Genomic DNA, 26,120 nt, shown 5'->3' with positions numbered 1-26,120 from the left:
TTGATCAAAGTAAGCTAGGTTATACAGGAGAAATAAAGTCAAAATCTTAATAGCTTATAAACAAAAAGGATTTATTTCTTGCTAAAACAACCTATCCTTAGAACCCCAACAGAAATTGCCCATTTTTCTGCCATAACTTACTTATGATAATTCAAGTAGCACAAATAAATAGTTGATATGCAATGACAATGGGATTGCTCATCCTAATGACTCTTTTTCATAAACATCTATGGAAAATGGCAGTTGGAATTCTGAATGGAAAATGTAAGTTGAAATTAATGCTGATCTAGTTTTAAATGATAGGTCTAATAATATGTAATCTATTTCATTAAAACCCCAGAGGTAGCTATTTTAATAGGTCTTGATTTAGGAGCAGAGCTTTGGAAAGCATTTCAAGATTATCAAAGATGCTGTAATCTAAGAGTAGAAAAGTGACAACAGCTTCACTGATTTGCAGATAGTAAAAATAACTCACTAACAAACGAGTGAAGTACTCTACAAAGAACTCTACTGGGCCCATGGAGCTTCTTAGCATTCTTAGGTAATATGTTTTACATCAATCGTTTCCAAATATGAAGATTAGTATTCAGTGATTTGAGATGGCTCTCTAGAATCTAGTTTTTCACAATGATCCCCCAGCAGATTTTGATGTAATTAGTCTGTAACATGAACATTTTTTTAAAAGATGAAACTTGTATTTCACCTTGGTGTATGGAAACAGAGGAGAGTGGAATGTAAATGTAAAGTTATTGGGAGTAGTGAAACATTCAGTTCAGTATACATTGTAGATTATTTTAACCTATAAAGCTGTGAAGTTATTTTATTACTCTTGGTCTGATGTTCTAATTCCTACACTTGGTTCTGACACTAATTTTTGATGTAATTTTAGGTAAATCATTCATTTTTTTAAACCAACTTCTTTTATAAAATGAAGTCAAGTAGATTATTAATAAAGATCCCTAGCCATTCTAGAACCCCATATTTCCTTGAAACTTTCCATTTTATGTAAAGGGATGTGTGCAGCATGTATAGGAGTCAAATGTTTAACATAAACTATTGGTGGCAATTGTTATGAAGAAAAATGGAGAGCATAAATGTCTAGTCTTGTTCTACTCCCTTTAAAAACGACCCACTATTTCTAGGGTGGGTCAGTAAGCTGCAGAGTATATATAACACGATTTAGCAGGTCAACAGGTCAGGAGTTAATTACTTGTAGATCACATCAACCTCTTGAAGACTGAATCATCTGGAGATGTGTTACAAGTGACTTAAACAGATAAGTACAGCATGGACTCAATAATAAAATGGGAGATAATGGTTAAAACAAAGCTAAGCATCACATCAGAGTAGGATCCTCACATGACTTTATTCCAGTAATGTAAATGTTCCCATCCCAGCCCTCATTCACCACTACTTCCTCTTACCATTGAGGAAACAGGCAGAGACAGAATGGAAAGGCAGTCAGCTTAATTTAAGAAACTTTCTTAAGTTTAGAAATACTGAATTAGTTTTAACCCAGAAAAAGAGCTCAATTGAGAACTCTGAGGTTTGCAACCTTAAATCCCGACTAAATTCTGATATATTCCTGCCAAAGGCAAACTGATTGAGGTTACCTGAGAAATAGTTTTTCTACAAAACATGGCCAACCATGCTCAAGACAAAATTACAACACATAATTTATCTTCGGCATTCTTCAAATTATTTACCTCATCTCCTGCCCCCAGCACCTAATCCCAGAATACAGGAATTTGATGATGTCTACACAGCCTATAAAAGTCCACAAATTTAAGTGCCTACTGTGTGAAAGCCATTTGGGGGACTACAAACATAAAGGATGTATAATGCCACCCACTAAGATGTTCACGCTTATGATTTAGTAGGAAAAACAGAAGGCTGCCTTACAGATATTAACAACCAAATTTACAGGCACACCTAAAACATCCCAAATTCTAAAATATATATATTTTTCCAAATCCTACAGGGTAATATGACTATGAAAGTGCACTAGGACTGTCAATTTAACTAAATCCTCTGAGAGCATCCACATTTTGAAAGACTTCTCTTTTAACCTAAACAAACAAACGAACAAACACTCCTCTCACTGAAGTTCATTCGGCATTGACGGGTCTCTGGTTCTTCAAGTTTTCATCTGAAAGTCTCAGTCTTTGCTATCACAACCAACGCACCCTTCCTACACTCCAAAGTTGAGGGAATGAAATGTCTTGGAATTGAGGGTTTAATTAATTCGGATCACTGGAGAGAAATAACAGAAATAACGGGGGAAAAATGTGTAAATTTTAGGGCTTGGAATTGGAAACGTGGGGAAACGTCGCCACCTTCTGGTAAGTGATGGAAATGAGCAGGAAAAAAGATCCAAGCTAAGAAGCGGTTTTTTTTTTGTTTTGTTTTTTGTTTTTTTTTTTCTAAGCAGCAAGCCACGCACCTCCCGCGCTGGCGAAATCCGAGACCCGCCCTTTCCGGAAGTTTTGACACTTTGTGCGCCCCGGGCAATGCGATTGAGAGGGTAATCATCCGGTCCGTTATCTAAACCCGTCACTCCGGGAAACAGCGACCCGATCTTTCCGGATCCGCGCTCTCCCAGCATCCTTTGCCTTCCGGTATGTGGCCCTGTCTGGCTAGTCCTGCCTAGCGCGCCCATTTCGAGCCCAAGTTTCCAGCTCGGGTTTCCAGGCTCAGAATTTTCCAGGAGTGGGTTCTTGGGCAGTGGCTGTGGGAGCTGGAATGGCGCAGCTAGAGGGTTACTATTTCTCGGCCGCCTTGAGCTGTACCTTTTTAGTATCCTGCCTCCTCTTCTCCGCCTTCAGCCGGGCGCTGCGAGAGCCCTACATGGACGAGATCTTCCACCTGCCTCAGGCGCAGCGCTACTGTGAGGGCCATTTCTCCCTTTCCCAGGTGGGGTCCCCAACCTGTCCCCACCCCAGGAGAGGCCTGAGAGGTCCCAGCGTCCCCAGCTCCTCCCATCCTTAGACTTAACTCGTCCCGTTCCACCCCCTCAAGCCTCAGAACATGAAAGAAACTGGGTATAGTCTTTTGTTCCTGTCTCTGAGATCTGTGAAATATTTATTAAATGAATGAATAAACAGCAGATCTGTCCTCCAGGAAGGAGTGATCTGGGAGAATACTCAGTGGGGAACTGAGCGCTCCTCTTGGCAGCTGACGATATCGATCCCACTTTGTCTTTCCTTGTCTTAGGATTAAAGGCATTCGGGTGCTCCTTGGAAATACCAGAAAACTTTCCTTTAGCTCACCTGTCAAGCACCTCACTGTGCATTTTAGGGGTGGGATAGGGTGGACTGGAGGGATCTTCAGCTACCAAAAAGTGACAATTTATAATCACAAATTCCTTCCCTGGGTATTTTTAGTGAACTGTTAACTGGATAAACTGGCAACCAGTCAAGTCACATCATTTTTGAGTATATATTTGACTGTGCAAGTAGGTACATATAAATATCAAAATAAGCATCCCCTGCTTCTCTGGTGACACAATATAGGGTACTGGCTAGAAATATAAAGTCTGTTTTAGAGAAAGATCTGATCTTAAATCTTGGTGCTGTGATTTACTAGTTTTGTGATCTTGGAGATGTTCTGAGTTTCAGAAATTCAGGTTATTCATCTGCAAAATGACAATAATCTTTACTATAGGGCATACTGTAACGTTAATACAGAGGGTTTGGCACAATTTCTGTCTCAGTTTATGTTAGCTGTCATCATGGAGCCTGTGGTCCAAATGTTTTCCTAAACTTAGAGTCCCAAACAATGTTTCCATGCTTTTAAAAACTGGAACATTTGCAGTTTATTTATCAAAATAAAGGCCTTTAAAGAACATTTCTTGGAAAATAGAAATAGATTTTAAGTTGTTGTTGTTTATTGGTTGCTGCTACCTGAACCATCACTAAGCTGGTCCGGGGGCAAAAAATAAGAAAAACGAATCCTGTTCTGCCAAGGACTTACTTAATCTTGTCATAGACTAACTTCTCAAAATTTCTGATTGTTGCTGGAGATGAGACTTGGACTTGACATATTTGTGCCTGTCTTGTTCCTATTACCTCTTGCTTTTACTTCATTTTCTTTCATTTTAAAGTGGGATCCCATGATTACTACATTACCTGGCTTGTACCTGGTGTCAGTTGGAGTGGTCAAACCTGCCATTTGGATCTTTGGATGGTCTGAACATGTTGTCTGCTCCATTGGGATGCTCAGATTTGTTAATCTTCTCTTCAGTGTTGGCAACTTCTATTTACTATATTTGCTTTTCCGCAAGGTACAACCCAGAAACAAGGTATGTTTCAAAATACTTAATTACAAGTTTATGTGTAGTCAGGTCCACAATTACAATGAATTAGTTTTATGAGATTTGGTGAAAAATGTCTTTAACACTTTGTAACTTTGTATTTTTGTATATTATGTAAAGGTAAACTTAAATCCTCCATCTCCATTTTAGAATAAATTCGTATTTAAATACTTGAATAACTTATTTGTAAAATCTGAAGTAAATATTTGTTAAGTGAGTCAAACCAGTTCAATAAATACTTACTGAACTTATTCCATGTGCTAGGGACTGGGACTACAGAGATAAATGAGGCAGTCTTTTTCTTGTAAAACGTATATACTCATTAGGGAAAACAGACTTTACCTGAGGACTTTTGATGTGATAACAGTGCAGGCCCTGGAGGTAGATTGCCTGGGTTGGAATTCTCTCCCTGCCACTTAACCAGTTTTGTTACCATAGACAGGTTAACCCTTAGTGGCTCCATGTCTTCATCCATTAAATAAGAATAACAATAGAATCTGCCTTATAGAACTGTTATAAATGAACAAAGAAACTTAATAAATGGAAGATGCTTCGAATAGTGCCAGAGATATAGTAAGGGCTTAGTAAATATTAACTCTAATAATTATTTTTAACCTTAAGAGATGATTTCAGTAGTGTCAGTTATGATAGAGTGGTAAACATAAGATGCTATGAGGATACAGAGAAGGAGCAGGGGAACACTTACTGCTTTTCTGGGAGGGAGGGGAGTATGTGGCATTCGGTAAGTCCTCACAGAGAAGATGGTACCAGAGCTGAGTCTTGATGAACGGATAGGGCTGTGTAGGGTGGGGAATTAATCCTGGGGAGACAAACAACATAAGAAAAGGAAGAAAGGCATTGAACAACGAGTTGCAGGGAATTGGTCTTGGAATTACAGGATTAAAAAGTAGAGGGATGTAAGGCTAGAGAAGTAGGTCATGAATGCCCTTATATGTCACAGAGAGGACTTTGAACTTTAGCATGTAATGTAAAGACCTTAATTTTAATCAAGGAAATGGCATGGTCTGATTTGGTGATTTAGATTAAGTGGAGTATACAATTCAAGAACATAAGAACACTTTCAAATTCTGAAACAGCATGTCAGAAAGGCCAAAAGAAGATATATAACTTTAGACTGGCTCACTTTTCAGAAAAATACCTGTTATTTCATCATGAAAATTTCATCTTGAAAAAGTAAGTCTGGGTATGGTAGTATACCATATGCATGTTTATATTCTCCCTTGTGTAGAGTTATGAAGGATTTCCTTAAAGGAAAGTGGTTCATTATGGCTAAGTGAATACTTACTGAAGGCACTAAAACATAAGCTCAGGGAAATGGAGCCAGCACCGTGTCCTATTTATCTCCATAGTCCACATAGAACTTAGTTGGTATCTTGCACTCAATAACTCCTTAACTAATCATTGCCTGATTCCAGTTGTGTTAAGCTATAGAAGATTTGGCATACACATGGTCTCCAAACTGATAGGTATACATAAAAAGTACCAGGAAGTGTTCTTATAAATGTATATTGTGTTTTTTGCAAAGCCAGAGATAAGATTAATATTGATTAATTTTATTTAAAGAAGGTTTGAGTAGTTGAGTAGTTTTTAAATAAATTTCTTCATTAGGTAAGCAGAAATAGCATTTTTTGTCATGAAAATAATTTTATCTGTGTTTTTTCTTCCTCCAAGGCTGCCTCAAGTATCCAGAGAGTCTTGTCAACATTAACACTAGCAGTATTTCCAACACTTTATTTTTTTAACTTCCTTTATTATACAGAAGCAGGATCTATGTTTTTTACTCTTTTTGCGTATTTGATGTGTCTTTATGGAAATCATAAAACTTCAGCCTTCCTTGGATTTTGTGGCTTCATGTTTCGGCAAACAAATATCATCTGGGCTGTCTTCTGTGCAGGAAATGTCATTGCACAAAAGTTAACGGAGGCTTGGAAAACTGAGCTACAAAAGAAGGAAGACAGACTTCCACCTATTAAAGGACCATTTGCAGAATTCAGAAAAATTCTTCAGTTTCTTTTGGCTTATTCCATGTCCTTTAAAAACTTGAGTATGCTTTTGCTTCTGACTTGGCCCTACATCCTTCTGGGATTTCTGTTTTGTGCTTTTGTAGTAGTTAATGGTGGAATTGTTATTGGCGATCGGAGTAGTCATGAAGCCTGTCTTCATTTTCCTCAACTATTCTACTTTTTTTCATTTACTCTCTTTTTTTCCTTTCCTCATCTCCTGTCTCCTAGCAAAATTAAGACTTTTCTTTCCTTAGTTTGGAAACGTAGAATTCTGTTTTTTGTGGTTACCTTAGTCTCTGTGTTTTTAGTTTGGAAATTCACTTATGCTCATAAATACTTGCTAGCAGACAATAGACATTATACTTTCTATGTGTGGAAAAGAGTTTTTCAAAGATATGAAACTGTGAAATATTTGTTAGTTCCAGCCTATATATTTGCTGGTTGGAGTATAGCTGACTCACTGAAATCAAAGTCAATTTTCTGGAATTTAATGTTTTTCATATGCTTGTTCATTGTTATAGTTCCTCAGAAACTGCTGGAATTTCGTTACTTCATTTTACCTTATGTCATTTATAGGCTTAACATACCTCTGCCTCCCACATCCAGACTCATTTGTGAACTGAGCTGCTATGCAGTTGTTAATTTCATAACTTTTTTCATCTTTCTGAACAAGACTTTTCAGTGGCCAAATAGTCAGGACATTCAAAGGTTTATGTGGTAATATCAGTGATATTTTGAACTGTGAAAATGGACTTAATAATTAGACCATTTCTACAAAGAACAACTGAATAGGTGGAAAACATGGAATTTCTTTTAGGTGCAGTGGTGGTCCTCAAATTACATTAGTTTTTTAAATATATATTTTAAACATATGTAAGAAATTAAGTGGCAAAGAACTGAGAAAGCTTAAGACCTGCTTCAAAAGCCTGAAAAATGGAAAAATAAAATTGTTTTCAGATATCTCATATCACTCTCATAATGTTGGCCCCTTAAAAAGCTTGGGAATGTTTTGTATGTACAAGTTTATTAAAACTGGGTATGCTTCGTATTACTGGAATGAATTTATTCTCTTCAGAGAGAAATATTAGGTTAGTGCAAAAGTAATTGTGGTTTTTGCCATTGAAAGTAATGGCAAAACCACAATTACTTTTTTACCAACCTAATAACAATGTATTAGCAAATATTTACAAATGGTCAGGTGATATTCTTGATTGAAAAGTTGCTTAACATTTCAGTAAATATAATTTTAATTCTAAGTCAAAATACAAATGCATAGATAGTAAATGATAAAGTAGAGACTCATATGTGCCTGTCTAGGCATCAAATTGTTGGTTATTGTTTACAATCTAGAAATGATGAAGCTCTTTCACTAATTCCTAATATGAAATGTATGATGGCCAAAGACAAATTGTGTTGATTATAATCCTTTAAAAGGGGGATTTCCTTTCTGAAATACATATTGTATTAGCTTCCCAGGGCTTCCATAACAAATGACCACAAACTTGGGTGCTTACAACAATTTTCCTCACAGTCTGGAGGCCAGAAGTCTAAAATCAAAGTGTCAGCAGAGTTGGTTCCTTCTGGAGGCTCTAAGGAAGAATCCATAAACAGACATTCTATGTCTATTTCCTAATATCTTGTGGCTGTCTGCAATTCTTGGAGTTCTTTGGCTTCTGGACAAATCTTGTCCAAGTTTTGCAGACAGCAGTCTTCACTCCAGTCTCTGCCTCTGTGTTCACACGGCCTTTCCCTCTGTCTTCTCTTCATTACCTTTTAAGGACAGTGTCTTTGAATGTAGGGCCCACCCTGATCTAGGGTGATTGTGTCTGGAGACCCTTAATTATGTTTACAAAGACCCATGTTCCAAGTAAGTTTGTATTCACATGTTCTGAGTAGACATTGTCTCTTCGTGGGATACTTTTCAGTCCATGACAGTTACTAAAGGACATTTTAGGATAGTCTTCATATGATTGTTAGGAGACTACCTTTTTAGATTTTTTTTATTATATATCAAATTATAGTTGTATGTACTTATGAGATACAAAGTGGCATTATGATTTTTGAATATAATGTGGGATTAAATAAAGCTAATCTATCCATCACCTCAAATATTTGACATATTTTGTGATGAAAACATTTGAAATTTACTCTCAACAGTATTGAAATGTACAGTGCTTAATTATTAGCTGTATTCACCATGTTGTGTAATAGATCTAAAAAAAGTCAAACATGCTCCTTCTATCTAATTGAGGCTTTGTATCTTTTGATTATCATCTCCCCATTCCCACATCCCCGGCCTCTAGCAACCATCATTCTTTCTCTACTTCTGTGAGTTTAATTGTTTTAGATTACACAAATAAGTGAGATCATGTGGTATTTGTCTTTCTGTGCTTGGCTTATTTCACTTACCATAGTGTCCTCCAGGTTCATCCATATTGTTGCAAATGACACAATTTCTACCTTTTTAAAGGCCAAATAGTATTTTATTGTGTATATATGCCACATTTTCTTTATCCATTCATCCATTGATGGACATTTAGGTTGATTGAATAACTTGGTAATTGTGACTTGTCTGCAGTGAACGTGGAGTGCAGACTTCTCTTTGACATACGGATTTCAAGTCTTCTGGATAAATGCCCAGAAGTGGGATTGTTGGATCAGGAGATAATATCTTAGCCGATACCTTTTAAATAACTCTCAGTATCTTTACTGAGAGGTTAAAAAATAAGTGACTTCTGAGGTAATATAAAGCTAAAGGTGACTAGTGTTTGATTCCATTATCTATTTAAAAAAATGTCAGAATTGAAAGTTAAGAAATCATTTGGTCTGACCTTATTTTGTAGATTAGGGAACAACTGCTGGGGTAGGATTATTTTGTGTTACTTTTTGAATTTTGTGTTTATTATTTTGAGTGTATTTTTTGGGTTGTCATTCCATTATAGGAAAGTATTATTTGGGCATGTTAAATTTGACATGTAAACTTAGAATTATGAATAGAACACTTCTTTTAACATAATTTTATGTTTCCAAACTTTAAAAGTAGCCATAAGTGAACAAATTACTTTCCCCTCAATGTCAAATTTTGTTTCTCTGAGTTTTAAGTAATGATTCTACATTTACAAATATAAAATTGTGTGTAGGTGAAAATCACAAGTATAATTTGAATGATAAATACAGACCATTTTTTGGTTGTACTCTAGTACTCAGAAAATAGAGTTGCATTAGTTATAACAGTGATTGTAGAAAAACGTGTTTTACCCAGACTTTTTAAAAATTAGATGAGAGAGGACACTCAGAGAAATTATACTTTTGTCATTAATTTACTATAATGGAGAACTAAATCCGAGAAGTCAAAATTGAAAAAAGAATGTGTAATTTAGGGAAAATAACTTTTTGTCTGATAATATTAACACAAGGATTTTGTATTTAGGAATACTTCTGAGAGGAGAAGCTTCCACTCTGATCTAGTCTGGCAAAATTGAGGAAAATATTCTACCCTGTAATTAAAGAAAACTGCTCTTTGGAGGGATCACTGTTCTAGATTTTTTTTTTTTTTTTTGAGGAGAAGTCTCGCTCTTGTCCCCCAGGCTGGAGTGCAATGGCTTGATCTCGGCTCACTGAAACCTCCACCTCCCGGGTTCAAGCAATTCTCCTGCCTCAGCCTCCCGAGTAGCTGGGATTATAGGCACCTGCCACCACGCCCGGCTAATTTTTCCTATTTTTAGTAGAGACGGGGTTTCACCATGTTGGCCAGGCTGGTCTCGAACTCCTGACCTCAGGTAGTACACCCGTCTCGGCCTCCCAAAGTGCTGGGATTACAGGCGTGAGCCACTGTGCCCAGCTGTTCTAGTTCATTTTTAAGTGTTGAGTCCCTGCTGTTTTAAGAGATGTTTTGGTGAAAATCTACATTCAGAGAGAAACAGATTAATCTTCCACATTTTTAAAAAAATACATAAAATATAGTACTTGGCATTTTAAGAAAAGAATGCCATGTATTAAAAGGTGCTATTTTCAACTGTTTATTATTTTAAAACAGGAATGCTTATCAATACTTTTGAATTTAAGATAAATGTCTTGGTTAAATTTTCTAGGCAGTTCAAAGATGGCCATTTGCTGGTGAATTTTCCAAAATAGGTAACAGATAAAATGATTATGTAAGAACTTGGCACAACAGATCCTTTTGCCTTTAGTTGTTCAAGAAATGATACCAAACTCAAAGTCATTCACTTGAAACAACTGAGAAGACCATTCTTAGGTGTTTAGATCCTTGCTTTTAGAAATATTCTTAGTTATATTTGTGTTTTTAAGAGTTATTGAGTGGATTTTTTTCATGAATTTTTAAACATTAGACTTAGCTGAATTGATTAAAATAAGGTGATTATGAAAAAAATGTTGCCCTGCTTGAGGGCATATGGAGCCCTACAGTTACCGTTACTAAAGTCTGTGAGTATGTCTATTTTGAAAAGTGTCATAAAAAGATCTAGTCCATAAATCGTTATAGGTTCAGTAATACATCATTTTGAACTGATTCTATCTTCTGTGAAATTCTAGAGATATGTTATCTTTAGGTAAATTAGTAAGATTTCAGGTATGCTGTGAATTTTGTTACGTTTATGTTTTCCATTAATGGATAGTCAGAAATCTTTTGAACTGTGTCTGACTATATTTAAATGATTTGGAAAGATAGTATCTCTCAGTTTAAACATAGCATCTCATTTTGGCAAGATACATTATTTTAGCTGTCTGGACTATTCTTTGCCTTCTTAGAGTTATTTCTGAAATGTGCATAGCCAGTCATAAAATACTTTGTATAAATAGCCTAATGTAATTTATTTCTAATAAATACACAGCTTAATGAAATGCATTTCTAGTTTGAACTTAATTGCCACTTGGCTTGATATTATTTTCCTTAGAATTGTTGGAAGAGAGGAGAGAGGAAGGGATCTACCATTTTTATTTATACCACCTAAATAGTGGACTGTTATTTTGGACTCACTTTTAAATAAAATATTTATTCATATGAAGAAATACATTTTGTGTTTATTAGGTTAGCAAGCATTTATTATCTTTGAAATAATTGGAATTTCATTAAAAAGTGAAGCAAGTAAGAATTGTGATGTAAATTTGAAAATTTTTAAATGGAAATTTAAATATGACTTAGGAACCATGGGCTTGTAGAAAAAAACAGTTAACATGGGGGTTAAGATTTTTATATTTGGTTGTGGCTCTGGGATCAATAAGGCAAGTGCTTTAGTCTTCAGTCCTCATTTCAGATGAGAATAGTATTTGTCCAAACTCTAGTCAGTGTCTGATTGGTATGTGTATAACCTTATTTTAAAAAGGATTCATCCCTGCCATATACTCATAATATTTATAAGTATGTCATATGATAAATATTGAGTAAATATATACTGAATGAAGTTTTTAGAGTGAAGTGAATAGAAAAAATATCCATATAACCGTGGCTAATTTTAGGAAGTAAATCATGTTTCATAATAAGAGTCATCCTAAACATTTTTCTGCATAATTTTCTGACCCAGGGTTAAAAATTTTTATTTGCTTTAGTGAAAGTTTGTTCAACTCACAGGCCTCATGTAGCCCAGGATGGCTTTGAATGCGGCCCCCAACACAAATTTGTAAACTTTCCTAAAACATGATGAGATTTGTTATGATTTTTTTTTTTTTTGATCATCAGCTATCATTAGTGTTCGTGTATTTTATGTGTGGCCCAAGACAGTTCTTCTTCCAATATGGCCCAGGGAAGCCAAAAGATTGGAGACCCCTGCTAGCATTTAATGCTTATACACATATTTACTTATAAATATGTTGTTTCTTTGATAGGATATGATTTCAACATAATTACGGTTTATTTAAAATAAGAAAAATAAATAACTTTCAACCATTAAGAGGTTATAAGACTTTAAAGGGAAAGTTTCTTTAATAGGGTATAATTTCAAAATAATTGCTTTTTATTTAAAATAAGAAAAATCATTAAACTTCAACCAATAACAGGTTAAAGAATTTAAGGATAAAAGACATTTCAACTAATTACAAATACTTTGTTTTTTTTTTAGTTGGGCTACATTTTACCACTCTAGGAATAGCTGTTAATTATTTTTTATATAGGGTATTTTTATGTATTTAATGTTGACAACTGACGTTTCCAATATGCAAAAACTTGCGTAACTGAGAAAATTATAATAAAAATAGAGATTGAGAATATATTTTTAACATATATCCATGAGTCAACACTAATATTTGGGATTTGAAAAATTATTTCTGGGGTAAGAAATTTTGTCACAATATAATATCTGTATATTATGCTTTTTTTAAGAGAGAAGTTTTTGATGAATTGAATGTTAATTAAATTTTATCTCAGCATATCACCATCAGACCAAAAGATACAGTATTTTTCTAACAAGGAAAAGAAAATACATACATATATGTATTTATATGTACAAATTTGTATATATGTAATGTATGTGTGTGTGTATACATATTAATTTCCTCTTTTTTTTTTTTTGTAAGACTTGAGACAGGGTGTCAGTATGTTGTGTGGGCTGGTTTCGAACACCTGCCTCAAGTGATCCTCCCACCTTGGCCTACCAAAGTGCTGGGATTTACCATGAACCACTGTGCCAGCTTCCAACAAGAAAATTATTAAATATATTGGTTTTTCACAGTGAAACTTAATTCAGTTTAGTTGAACCATATATGTGTGTGTACGGCATATACAAGATGAAAAAGAAAGGGAGGAAAAATAATAATGATGGTTGCCATCATTCATTGAACACCTGTAATGTTTTAGGCATTATACTAGCTGATTTACAAATATTGGCTCATTTGATGCTCCATTTATATTTCTATGAGGTAGATGTTGATTTCTATTTGACTGCTGAAGAAACTGAAAGTCAGGCAGATCAGGTGATTTGCCCAAAGTCCACACTGTCACTAAATGAACATAGATTGGTATGACTCCCAAGCCTGTGAGTTTTTGACCATCATATTCTGCCTCACTATGAAAAGTTTATTTAAATTAATTTTTTTTTTAATCAAAAGAAGTAGTATATGGAGAGAGAGGTGAAAATCCATGTTTGCTCTCTGCAGTTTCCAGACCATTCATGGCATGTTATTTTTGTACTGGATATAGTCATTTTTTAAAATGCTACAAACTGTTCAAAAGAGCATGAACAACATGATAACTCCTTATAATTTTGTTGTAAGATAAATGGCTAAAAGTATGTGGGATGTTTAATTTGGATAAGTGGAAATTCTATCACTTGATAAACTCTCTTGAAGAATAATTATTTGAAAGATTGGACTTAATTCTGTATTGCCTGAAGTGTAAATCAGAGGTCAACAATTAGATTGCAAATTATGAAAAGCATAACTTTTCTAATTGTTTAGTCTTTTTAGAGAAACAAGCCCAGGAAAAAAGTAAGATTCTCATTCATTGGAGATAAGATTTCTATTTATCAAAGATACTTCAGAAGAGTTAGATAGCAAGTAGGTAAAATGTCTTTTAAAGGTATCTGACATCTTTAAAGCTCTGTGATTTTTAAATTCTTAATTTTGTTACAGCTAATTTTTTAAAAATTAATTGCTGAGTCATGGTCAAGTATTTCTGATGACTTACATGCTGTCTTTGATACATTTTAAGTTTCTAAACCAAAACTACTATTTAATTCTGTTACCCTGTTTTAGAAAAACATTTGAGTTATACAACTTACTAAAAGGTATTTTAGCGATGATGTTTTGGAGCACTAGTCATATAGTGTTTAACTTATTTTCTATTTTTTATCCTTCTATATTAGTGAAATTACTTCTCTTTGAAGTTTTCCCCCAGTGATAAAAAAAGGCTGAGCACTATCTGTAAAAATTTTTAAGGTGGTGTCCACTAGGTGGAGATATTGTGCTACATTTCCAAGTGTTGTAATTAAACTTTTATTAGTCTGAATTAAACTCTTTTATTTTTTATAATCATTTATATCTATTTATCATAATGTTATTCAAATGTTTCCTGAGTTGTATGAAGCTAAGATACAGGTAAAAACAAAACAAAACAAAAACCTCACTTTGTGTTTTGTAATCATTAGACAATTTAACCTAATATATCTTCCCATATGATATGATCTTTTCATATGGCATACTTCATTCATATGACATAGTTAGAATCTTTTCCCACAAACAATGAGTGATGATATCTCATTTGAAAACTGGTGTAACATTGTATCAGCCACTGTTATAAAGTGATTTACCCATGTTAGTCTCATAACAACTCTATGAGATCAGTACCGTACACATGGGGAAACTTAGTATAGAGAGGTGAAGTATTTTTTCCAAGATTACAAAATAACTGTCTGAGCTGGGATTCGTAACCAGGCAGCCTGACTCCAAAATCAATATTCTTAACTCTATTGTTATGATGGAGAAAGGCATGAAGTCTACCTTCAAATTCATGGCATTTTAGAAGGAAAAATTGTCACAGATAATGTGATTATACTTCCTAGTTTTATAGGTCAGAAAAATGAAGTCCACACTAATTTTGCCTCTTCCACAAGGAGATAGATTCTCATCTACCATTGTGTCTTTTGTTTCTGTTTTTGTCATCATACCTCAAATTGATATATGTTGTAAATATGAATTTAAGGAAGTAAAAAACAAAACAACTCAGGGCTGGAGCCTTCAGCCATATTAATATACATTGACATAAAGACCTTTGTTTTAATATGAATGATTCCAGTTACCAAATGGAGAAATAGTTGTTTGAAAATTAATATTTAGCTTCTCAAAAGAGACTCCTATTTGGAAGCAAATTGTTGGTTAAACAGGACATACTTTAGATTTTTGAAAAATTCTCTGTGGAATAACAATCTCTTATTTTTAAGAATGTATGAATATGTGTTCTATATGCTTTTAAGTTATGTATTACATACTGTTCTCTAAAATGGAAATGTTTATTTGGCTTCTAAAAGTCATTTGTGAGTTCATGTTATTTAAAACTGCTTTTCAGTCAACTTATTCTTTATAAAAAAAGTTTTTTCAAATAGCATGTTTTTATTTCATTTCTAAATAAATTCATGTTTGATAATATTTTATAATGTATTATGTCTAACACATTTTCTTATCCTAAGCCAAGTATTAGAAGCTTTGTATTTCCCTCACACTGTCCAGTTAGCCATTTTCCCCTGTCTACCACCTACCTAATCCTAAGCTTTATTAGTCATTTTAAAATAGAACCAAATCTTTTTAAATACCTGTGATGTGTGCTCATAACTAGCCTGGGTGTCTGTATAATCTTCCTTTTATTCTCATAATAATAGAAAGCAGTTAAATTACTGGCTGATCACCTTGAACTTGTGGGGGCTTGGGTTTCTTTTTTAGGCTAGGTCTGTAGGAAGCTCAGAGTATTTACCAAACACATCTAACTTGGCAGGGTTCAAGCCCCAGTCTTTGGGTCTTGTGGTGAAAAAAAGAAAGTGGTCCTTACTCTGTGTTTGCAGACTTCCAGCTCTTACTTTCCACTGGGTGTCTTCGAGTTTCTCCCATCATATGCAGCTCAGAGGTCAGCCTAGGACTTATACACAGATTTTGGGATTCCCTTCTTCTGTGACTCCCTCTTTTCTGAGATTTCTCCTAATTCACAGCTACTCTAGCAGTCCTGAATTCCGTCCTTTCACACCTCAAACCAATCATATTGTACCTTTCTAACTAGGGTGTGCCCTCTGAGGGAAAAGTCATATAAACATGGATCGCACCCAGTGAGATCTTTCAACTGAGGCCATCCAGTTCCTGCCTTCTTTTGTTTACTCTTCAATGTTTCCAAAAAGATTTTTCCCCTTTTAAATGAGTCAATCTAGTGGAAAGCTAATATAATAAAAGCTCCTCTGCCATGACCTGCCTAGGAACCTTGTCTTGATTGTAGTTAACATGTGTTATGTGTAGTCTGTTTATTAGATAAGGAAGTTGTGGGTATTACTTTTGGTTTTGAGAAACTAAAATGGAGAGTTCCTGAAAATAGTTTAGGTGGCAAGAGTAAGTTTTTGGAATATGGACTTCTGTATTAGCCCATTCTCATGCTGCCAATAAAGACATACCCGAGACTGGGTAATTTATAAAGGAAAGAGGTTTAATGGACTCATAGTTCCGCATGGCTGGGGAGGCCTCACAATCATGGTGGAAGGTGAAGGAGGAGCAAAGTCACATTTTACATGGTGGCAGGTAAAGAGAATGCTTACGCAGGACAACTCCCATTTATAAAACAATTGGCTCTTGTGAGACTTACTACCAGGAGAACAGTATGGGAAAGACCCACCCCCATGATTCAGTTACCTCCCACTGGGTCCCTTCCACGACACCTGGGAATTATGGGAGCTAAAATTCAAGATGAGATTTGGTTGGGGACACAGCCAAACCATATCAACTTCTAATATGGTACTCTAACAAAGTCTGTCATAGTATTTGTTATTAAATGCAATGACAACTTGAGGGAACCTTGTGTGAAAAACATGGTATCAAGAAACACAAAAGTGACCTACTCCAGACAAGATGAACTCACCTAATGGGGGCTAACTAATGCAAAGTACAACATGATTATCACTGAGGAAGAATATAAGAGCTAGGGTGTTTACATGAGAATAGAAATCACATCATCTGGCGGAAGGGACAAAGACATACTTCATGGAGAAATTCACATTGGAGATTATTTGTATGGAAACCTGTGGAGACATTGCAGAAAGCATTTCAGGCAGAATAATGTGATGCAAACAAATTACACAGTAAACTAAACTACCATATGGCTGAGAAGCAGGTGGTGACAGTGGCCAACACTTAGGAAGTGCTATGTGACAGGCACCAGTCTAAATTTTGAACATGAATTTATTTAAGCCTCATAGAGATGCCCTAAGGCAAATGCTATTATGATCCCCATTTTTACTGACAAGGAAAATAAGTCATAGGGAATTGAAACAGTTTACAAACAGGAAATGTGGCTCCAGAACATGCCCTCTTAACCAGGGCGCTATACTGATTCCTGCTAAACTTGCATCATCTGATGGCCTGTGCATCCAAAGAACTGAGGTTATTTTTAGGAAGAAAGAACAGTGCTCTGCTGTATACAGTGAGGAGCAAGGAAAGCACATGTCCCACACACAGACCCACAGATAAATGGGTGTGGAGAAAAAAATAGTTATTTAGAGATGATAGACAGGTTTCAGTTAAAACCAGAAGAATGGCTGTGTGAGACAGGCCCTCCACTCTCCTGTAGATCCTGTTGTAAGTGATGCAGAAGCCAGAGAGAAGGTTGCTCTCCATCGGAAACATGAGGAGTTTCGGAGACCTCCCTAAAATATTTGGCCTGAAAGGGTTTGAAGCCAGGAGGAGAGATGCAGTCTTAGGAGAAACGTTTCATGAGCTGTAACAGGTACCCTATCAGTCTTTCTCAGTAAGTACTGTTCTATGTAATTTTTATATTTTCCTTGCAACCCTATCACTCTCTAAAGGTCTAGTGAAGAAATCAAATTTAGATGAAGAAACCTAGCTTGACCTAGAATCTTCACTGTGTGTGTATGTGTGTGTGTGTGTGTGTGTGTGTGTCTGTGTGTGTTTGTAATGTATACATTGGGTCTTTGGGCCAAATACACTGTAAGGTTTCAGAGGTATAAACAGGCCCTGGGCTTTGGAGAACCATGGGAGGGGATGATCTTGATCTAAGTCAGTAGTTTTTACTTAGCCACATCTAGAAATCTATGTCTTGGTCATAAATTTTGTTCTTTGAAATGTAGGGAAATGTATCATAAAATGCAGGAAATGCAAGGAAAAGTAACACATTAAAGCTAATTGGTTATTAATATTTTAAGAGCATATGAGAATGTCATATTCTATTCCCTCCAGCTCTCCAACCATATCCCCGACACATACCCACACACTGCCTGCCCGCACGTAAGCACAAGTATTTCTGGGGATCATGAGCATGAGAACTTTAGGGGTATTGCTAGGAAAAGAAGGAAGAGAGTAAGTAGGAAGACTGAAGACAGAGAAAGGAACCACCAGAAAGAGTAGAAAAAAAGAGAGGAATCCTTTCTTCACATACCAATGACTCTAAGAATACCTTTCTCCGTTAAAATAATATCTCATCCAGGAGGCACGTTCAAATGAAATACACGTGGAATACTGATATGAAAAGACAGAAGAATATAATAGGATCTGAGTTGAAAGACCATGCTTATCTCTTCACTTGTACTATAAGAATTTACAGTGATGTTCTTTAGTTGGGGTAACTGTGATGGGCAACGCTGAAACCCTTTATGCCAATTTTGTTTTCAAAATGCATTGTCTTAAATTTTCCCTCAAGGTGGCACTCTTGGACAGCTTTTCCAGTTATTAGTCTGACAGGAACTTGGTACCATTTTACTTACCTTCATAATGTCACAGATGCTAGTGATTTTTTCATTTTTTTAAATGCATTCTTTGAACATTTTTAGCTTGAAGCAAATATATTTGCTTATTTTTGTCATTGAGCATTTTGAAAACATGTGGTTAGAAGCTTGAAGCAGATAATCATAGCTGCATTCTATTCCCCATAATTAAGAATACGTAAGGCCTGGCACAGTGGCTCACGCCTGTAATCCCAGCACTTTGGGAGGCCGAGGCGGGTGGATCACCTGAGATCAGGAGTTCGAGATCAGCCTGATCAACATGGAGAAACCCTGTCTCTACTAAAAATATAAAATTAGCCGGGCGTGGTGGTGCATGCCTGTAATCCCAACTACTCTGGAGGCTGAGACAGGAGAATCGCTTGAACCCGGGAGGCGGAGGTTGCGGTGAGCTGAGATCGTGCCATTGCACTCCAGCCTGGGCAACAGAGCGACTCCAACTCAAAAAAAAAAAAAAAAAAAAAAGTATTTAGGGCCGGGCGCGGTGGCTCACACCTGTAATCCCAGCACTTCGGGAGACCGAGGCGGGCGATCACGAGGTCAGGAGATTGAGACCATCCTGGCTAACACTGTGAAACCTCCTCTCTACTAAAAATACAAAAAATTAGCCGGGGGTGGTGGCGGGGGCCTGTAGTCCCAACTACTCGGGAGACTGAGGCAGGAGAATGGCGGGACCCCGGGAGGCGGAGCTTGCAGTGAGCGGAGATCGCGCCACTGCACTTCAGCCTGGGTGACAGAGCGAGACTCCGTCTCAAAAAAAAAAAAAGAATATGTAGAAACCTTGATATTTTCTCTTTCTTTCCAATTGGAATACCAGTCAAACCTGGAATTTATAAATAGTTTTAATAAATGTGGAATTTGTTTTATATATATATAGTAATATATAGAGAGTAATAAAAATATAGTAATGTATATATAGTAATAAAAGGCTTCCAAAAGCTTCTGTATGGGAAATTCTTGTTTCCATTAATCAGGCCATTAGAAAAGCACCCTGCCATTCTCTGATAGCTGTGCTATAGAGCAGGTTACTTGATAAGGAATGAAAGCAAAGTGATTCTATTTGTTATGTAATGTGAGTGACATGGAAGGTAAATTTTTTAAAATAGTCATGGATTTTAGCTTTCTGAAAGGAATGCAATTTGGAAGTTTCTCCAAATCTCCAAATGGTTTTGAGTTACATATAATGCAACCTGACACCTAGCTTGATGTTTGAATTCTGTGTAGCTAGAAAGTTGATAGACTGGATCTTTTCTGTTTTGTAATGTTCGGTATTATACTGGACCTTTCCTTGTGTTAATTTTTTCTCTTTATTAACATATGAAAAATTCTGTGAACTATTGATCATCCAATGAGATTTTCTCCGTTTCAAAAGACAAATAATGCAATTTGGAAGACTGTAAATTTGTTTGCATGTAATCTGAATCTCTAGATATACTCTAATTTTTTTTCAGTAAATTCTGAGTTAAATGTTTATCGTTACAATGTCAGAGGATTAACTTAATTTTTCTATCTTCCAAATCCAGTTTTCCTCCATCAAGAACAAATTTTCATCGAATTGAAATAATGGTGTAGTTTTTGGAAGAAAACTAGCTTATTATGAGAAATAATTAGCAGGCATCTAAGAAAAAAATTTTAATTGAATTTGGCTTCGTATTTTTTAAGGGCTTTGTAATTTGGGCTTAATATTTGATAAGGGTAAATTAACCAAGATCAAAACCTTTAAAATATTTGAATTGATAACTATTTTGTAATTATTGAAATAACTTTTCTCTAATAAGTAAAGGAGAAATACATTGAACAAAATAACCAGCCAACTTTCTGCTACACACTAAATTTTGATAGACTGTCCTTGTCTAAAATAGTTATTCAGCTATAAATACAGAACACTTGAGCTAGAGTCAGAATACCTGGATTCAAGTCCTGGTTCTGCCATTAGCATGCTGTGTGAACCTAGGAAGGTGAACTTAGGAAGGTGAACCTATTAGATCAAATGAGAAAGGAAAATACATACAAAAAATATTAAATGGCTGTTAATTGCACACAGTGTAAGGTTTATGCATTATTTATTTAATATGACTGAGGCAATACACCAAATAGTTTTATTAACTTTTATCATAATTTTTGTATGATGTTAAATAGTGTTAGATAATTGAATCATTCATTGTTGCTATTTTCAGGAATGTTTTAAAATGGCTTTTTACATCATTTAAAATGTCAGTTCCTTCTTTAACTTAAAAAGACACAGATTTTGGTCACTTTTTTGTATACTTGTTAATTATTACAGTTAATGACCTTGTCTTCCCAAAACAGAGATGTTCTAAAATGTTCTAAATGTTCCATTTGATGTTCTAAAATAAATGTTACATTTGGTACATTATTTAGAATTACATTAGTTGGGCATTTTACCGATGCAAGGAAGAAATACGGAAAGTCATTGAGAGTAGAGAAACATGAGTTAGGAGAGGATATTTTGCTTCCATCTACATAGTCTCTCCCTGGTGGGCCCTAGAACTTTTAGCATTGGAATGTATAGCAAAGCCTCATCAAGAAGTGAGACTTGAGATAAAACTTAAGTTCAAAATATCTACCCTCTTTTTCATCTTCTGTCTCCTTCCTCACACTCAAACCCACAGAGATTCTATTTGGTCTACTCCGGTTCCCACTCACAACACACACAATAGGCTTCCATCTGAGCCATAGTAGGCCTCACTCAATATAACCCATGAATATTTTCCTTTGACTCAGATGCCAATTGATGGTCCTTAGTTATGGCCAGCATAGCAGAATAGGTTACATTAAAAATGTAATTCTCATGTTGCTTCAGCTTTATTTAGAAACAATTCTAGCTGCTCTCATGATAAGGAGGTATGAACAAGAACAATATCCATTGATACAGCCAATATAGCAATATGCCATTTTTATAACAACCAGAAACATTTTAATGTAATAAATACAAGTATATATGTGTGGTTTTATTTTCCCTATTTTTTCTCATGGCTCCCATAAAAATATAATAACTGGACCAATCAATGGTTATTTGCCAAGTACCCGAAGCTCTTCATTTGCAGTTTGCTGTAGCAGTATGCATAATTTAATATGCAATGAAAAGATAAGATATAAAAGGATATATAATGTCAGGAAGCTTTTCATGACATTGCTCTCCTCCTCATAACTGAATATGTTTTTCTGTACTTACAGCCATCATCACACCATTCAAGTTGCTAACTTACTTATCTGTATTTCTTACTAGACTATAAGCTTCATGAATCCAAAGACTGTGTCTGTCACATTCACAAATAGACAGCATATAAACATAGCAAATGTTCAAGAAAGAGCTTTTGACTGACTTAATGAATATGAATAACTAGATGCCCAAGGAGACCAAACTAGAATAATTTTATATTATTTAAATACAAAACTCTGGTTAAATTTAAGTCTACTAAATTTTAGTCTAGCAACACTGTATGGAGTACTTATTTTCTATTATTTTATCTGAGATGCAACTACCTTAATGTTCAAAGGCCAATATATTTTTCCACTAGAATGCCTTCCTAAAAGAAAAATAGCAGGGAGGCTATGGATTAGAAGAGAGTCAAGATTTAGATTAACCAATCAATGTGTAGACTTTCCTTTTTTTTTTTGAGACGGAGTCTCGCTCTGTCTCCCAGGCTGGAGTGCTGTGGCACAATCTCGGCTCACCAATGTGTAGACTTTCTATGGTCACTAACATGACCAAACCATATCAATTTATTCAATTTTTGCAATATTTGTATTATTAATGCTTTGTATTATTAATGCTTTTTTGGAATTATTTGTATTATTAATATACTTATTAATATTTGTATTATTAATGATTTTAATATGTAATATATATATTCCTTTTATAGAAATATGTCAGAATATTTATTTAGAAATTTATATATATTTATTATTTAGAAACATTTAACATTTAAAAATAAGTAATGTCCTAAATAAACAATGTAATGTTCTAAATAAACATTTCTTAGAAATATATTTGTATGCGTATGCCCATATGTGCACGTGTGTGTGTGTATGCCAGCTGTAAAAAGAAAATTCTCTACTTTGTATTTTTGATAATTAGAATTATAGTGGTGGTGATTTGCTTTGATATAAAACATTTGACAAACATCACCAGTGAATGTCTGTCTGATGCTATTTAAAATTAAAATATTATCACATATTAATATGTATAGAAAAATAAAGACATGAAAAGAAATCAAGGCTAAAGATAAAAAGCCATTTCTCTTTGCAACATCAGCAGTTGTAGTTGCAGCTCATTTCTCTTTTGCCATTTACCCTGTTCGAAACAATATCCTTTGTCTTGCAGTTATATCGATAAATTCTTCAGGCAGTCAGTTCCAAAGCTGCTCTCTGAAGATGTTGGACCTCTGAGTCACTGAGGTTCAGTTTGAATTTAATGTTTGATGTCATATTGATGCTTTTTAAATTGTGGATCATCATACCTAAATTTTTACCTAGATCTTTCCAAATCTAGGCATATCAAATAATATTAAAAAGCTAGCATTTATTTTGATCTCATTTGTTTTCATAATTATATTGCTTGGTGTGATAGTGATTTTTTGCTGTTTTTTTTTTTTGGCTGATATCAAGGAAGGGATGCTTTTTTATCCACATAAATAAGCAAGACCATTATTGGATGCCATCTACCCACATTACTGTCTGACCCTGAAGACAAATACAGTCAACTCACTTATGTGGGTGGACAGTGTTCATTTATGTTATCCACCTTGCTAATTAAAAATAGGGAAATCTTATACATAATGAAATAGTTCTTGTGCTTCTGAAAAACATGATTTAATTTGCACTGATTTACTCATACATGATTTGGTATAGCAGTTTATTATCCTTACTAAGCAATTCTATAGAATTTTACATTCAAAATCATTATCTTGTTTTTGCTTTTATAGAACACAACATAAAGTGAATATCAACAAATTTATAATTACAAACTGAATAGCAATAATCATTATAGTTTAAACAACTATTTACAACTAGTACAATATTTATACAAATATTGTATTATATAAATAAAACAACAACTATTCAGCTCATAGCTCTGTTGGTCAGAAATTTGGACTGGGCTAAACTGCGTGATTTTCTGCTGGTCTCAGTCACACCTACAAGTTCAGCTAAACCATTTTGCATGTCAAAGCAAAGGAGTGTGACCACCTATTGACTGAGGGTGTTGGGAAGCCTGGACTATATGTGTCCAACTTGCTAGCCTGGAAATTTTAACATGGTAGCCTTGTCAGCAGTCCCAAGAGGATCAAGAAAGGGCAAACCACAATATACAAGTAGTTTTCAAGTTGCTGCTTGTTTTATGTTTGCCACTGTTTCACTGGACAAAGTAAATCACATAGCCAAGTCCAGTCACCATGCAAGGGTACCACCAATGGGCTTGCATGAAGAGGGAAGAATTCGTAGTTGCTTTTTAAGTCAGCCACAGATGGATTTTGGGGAAACTGATTCATGGATTCCTACTTTGCTGTCTTTTTAAAAATATTCATTTATTATAATTAGAATTGATATTAGACAGCAGTTGGTAGCTTAGACAGCAGGTATTTCTGCTCTCTTATGCTGCCATGTTGTGAGAACTGGACATTTAGCTCACCTTCATGATGTTATGTACTTTAATATGTGAATTTACTCATTCTCAACTTTTTCTTATTAGTTCATGTACTATTTTTTTGGTTCATCAGTTGAGAACTCTGATACTTTTAGGCATTGGCCTCAGATATGCTATGTATCATTAAATTATGTGATTCAAAGTCCTGCAAGAATAAAAGAATAATCTCAGCCATAAGTCTTGAACTTTGTTATAAAAGAGTAGATTGCAACTGTCACCAGAATCTTAAATTTTCCTCTTAGGGCATTTTAAATGATTAACATACCGAACTTCTTAGTAAATAGTTGGTTTTATGTATAAGTAAGAATCCAAAATAGTCCCTGTGTGGGTCTACCTTTATTTAAATGATTTTTCTGTGTTCTGAATATTGTGGAGTCTTCTATTTGGAATTATTGTTAGAATTCTGAAGTCCCACTTTGGGGGAAAAAATTATTCATTCCAGAGCCATAGACAACCTGTTTCTTTTTCTGTGATTTCTTCCCTTCCTACTTCACTTTCATGAGTTCATCCTATGTCATCTTTCTCTCCCTCCCAATGTCAAAGGCCCTGAGGAAAGGGCCTGGTGAAATGGACTCTGGAGTTAGACTGAGGCCCAACAGCCTAACAAGCCTTAAGTAAATGTGTGATCTTTCTGCCTGTTTCATCCAGGTGTCACTAACTTAGTCCATGTTCCAGCGATGACCTGTTACTTCTACGTAACAGAAAAATAACCCCAACTTAAGTACAAACAAAATAAAATGAAAAGGAATTTATTGGGGAATCAGAGAAACAGCTATAAAGTTTTAAGCCCTTCCTAGAGCCTCAGGGCTAGAACTGGCCCTCAGAATATTTTTCCTTGTCTTTATTTCTCTTTGACTGTTGGCTTTTCCTCTCCTACTACAGGCAGATTCTTCCATTGAGTCAGGAATAATGACCAACAGGATCCCTATGCTCATATCAGCTTAGCAGTCATTAAGGAAAGAAGGATTAGGACTGAGTTTCTTTCTTTCATTACCTTTGATTACTCTGGTTCCAGAGCCAAAAAAGCCTTTGTTATCTTTAAATACAAGTGAAATACTACTGAATTTTACTACATGGCAGATACTGTTCTATGAGGTTTCCATGATTAAGTAATTTAATCCTCACAGGAACTATTACAGATAATCATATAAAGTAGGTATAATTCCATATTATACCCATTTTACAGATGAAGATGTTGAAGAACTAAATAATGAAATAACTTTTCCGTCACACAGCTAGTAAATGGCAGAGCCAGGATTCAGTATAAGGAAATCTACGCCAGGGAAAATGCACTTGTGAACTTGCCATGGTTTGGAGGTTTCCTAAGTTTTTACATAGGCCCCTCCCAGGAAATGGCAATTCATGTTCTAAAACAGTTTTTTAAAACTAAAACCTAATCCTCTTTGAAAAGATAGTAAATTTGAAATACATTTATAGGTACATTTTTGACAGTGTGCAATTCAGGACTCAGAGTTGGAAAACAATTAACCTCAGGTTTATTTGGATAGCTGGAAAAATTAAAGGACTAAATGTAATTTTGGCTGGAGAGTAAATGATCATGTAAAGCAAAGACCTGTCCAAAAAATTTTATATTGGATTCATTCCACCTTCATTATGATTAGCCATGTTTGAGGTTTGCATTATTTCTTGTTCTTTACGTGGACATTAGTTATCTACTTTAT

General features: G+C 35.1%; 1 protein-coding gene across 2 annotated transcripts; it reads left to right on the top strand.

Annotated features, from left to right (window-relative positions):
- Positions 1-1,445: 1,445 nt before the first annotated feature.
- LOC100971669 (dol-P-Glc:Glc(2)Man(9)GlcNAc(2)-PP-Dol alpha-1,2-glucosyltransferase) lies at positions 1,446-15,424 on the top strand. Of its 2 annotated transcripts, none has more exons than XM_008966284.5 (3): positions 1,446-2,913; positions 4,103-4,300; positions 6,005-15,424. In XM_008966284.5, the coding sequence occupies exons 1-3, from the start codon at positions 2,743-2,745 to the stop codon at positions 7,055-7,057; spliced, it is 1,422 nt and encodes a 473-aa protein (XP_008964532.3). In that variant the 5' UTR covers positions 1,446-2,742; the 3' UTR covers positions 7,058-15,424. The 2 variants fall into 2 exon arrangements, with proteins under 2 accessions (XP_008964532.3, XP_034791935.1); XM_034936044.3 differs by lacking the exon at positions 6,005-15,424 and adding an exon at positions 5,355-5,981.
- Positions 15,425-26,120: the final 10,696 nt, after the last annotated feature.

This window comes from Pan paniscus, chromosome 10, assembly GCF_029289425.2.
Source record: "Pan paniscus chromosome 10, NHGRI_mPanPan1-v2.0_pri, whole genome shotgun sequence".
Lineage (NCBI taxonomy): Eukaryota > Metazoa > Chordata > Mammalia > Primates > Hominidae > Pan > Pan paniscus.
The sequence above is the reverse complement of the archived record's forward strand: the minus strand, read 5'-3'. Positions and strand labels throughout refer to the sequence as shown.

Bases quoted from the DNA above. Each gene is read 5' to 3' on its own strand.
- LOC100971669 (XM_008966284.5), top strand. From the start codon at position 2,743: ATGGCGCAGCTAGAGGGTTACTATTTCTCGGCCGCCTTGAGCTGTACC. The intron at 2,914-4,102 runs GTGGGGTCCCCA...TTCATTTTAAAG, and splicing joins GCCATTTCTCCCTTTCCCAG to TGGGATCCCATGATTACTAC. The intron at 4,301-6,004 runs GTATGTTTCAAA...TCTTCCTCCAAG, and splicing joins AGGTACAACCCAGAAACAAG to GCTGCCTCAAGTATCCAGAG.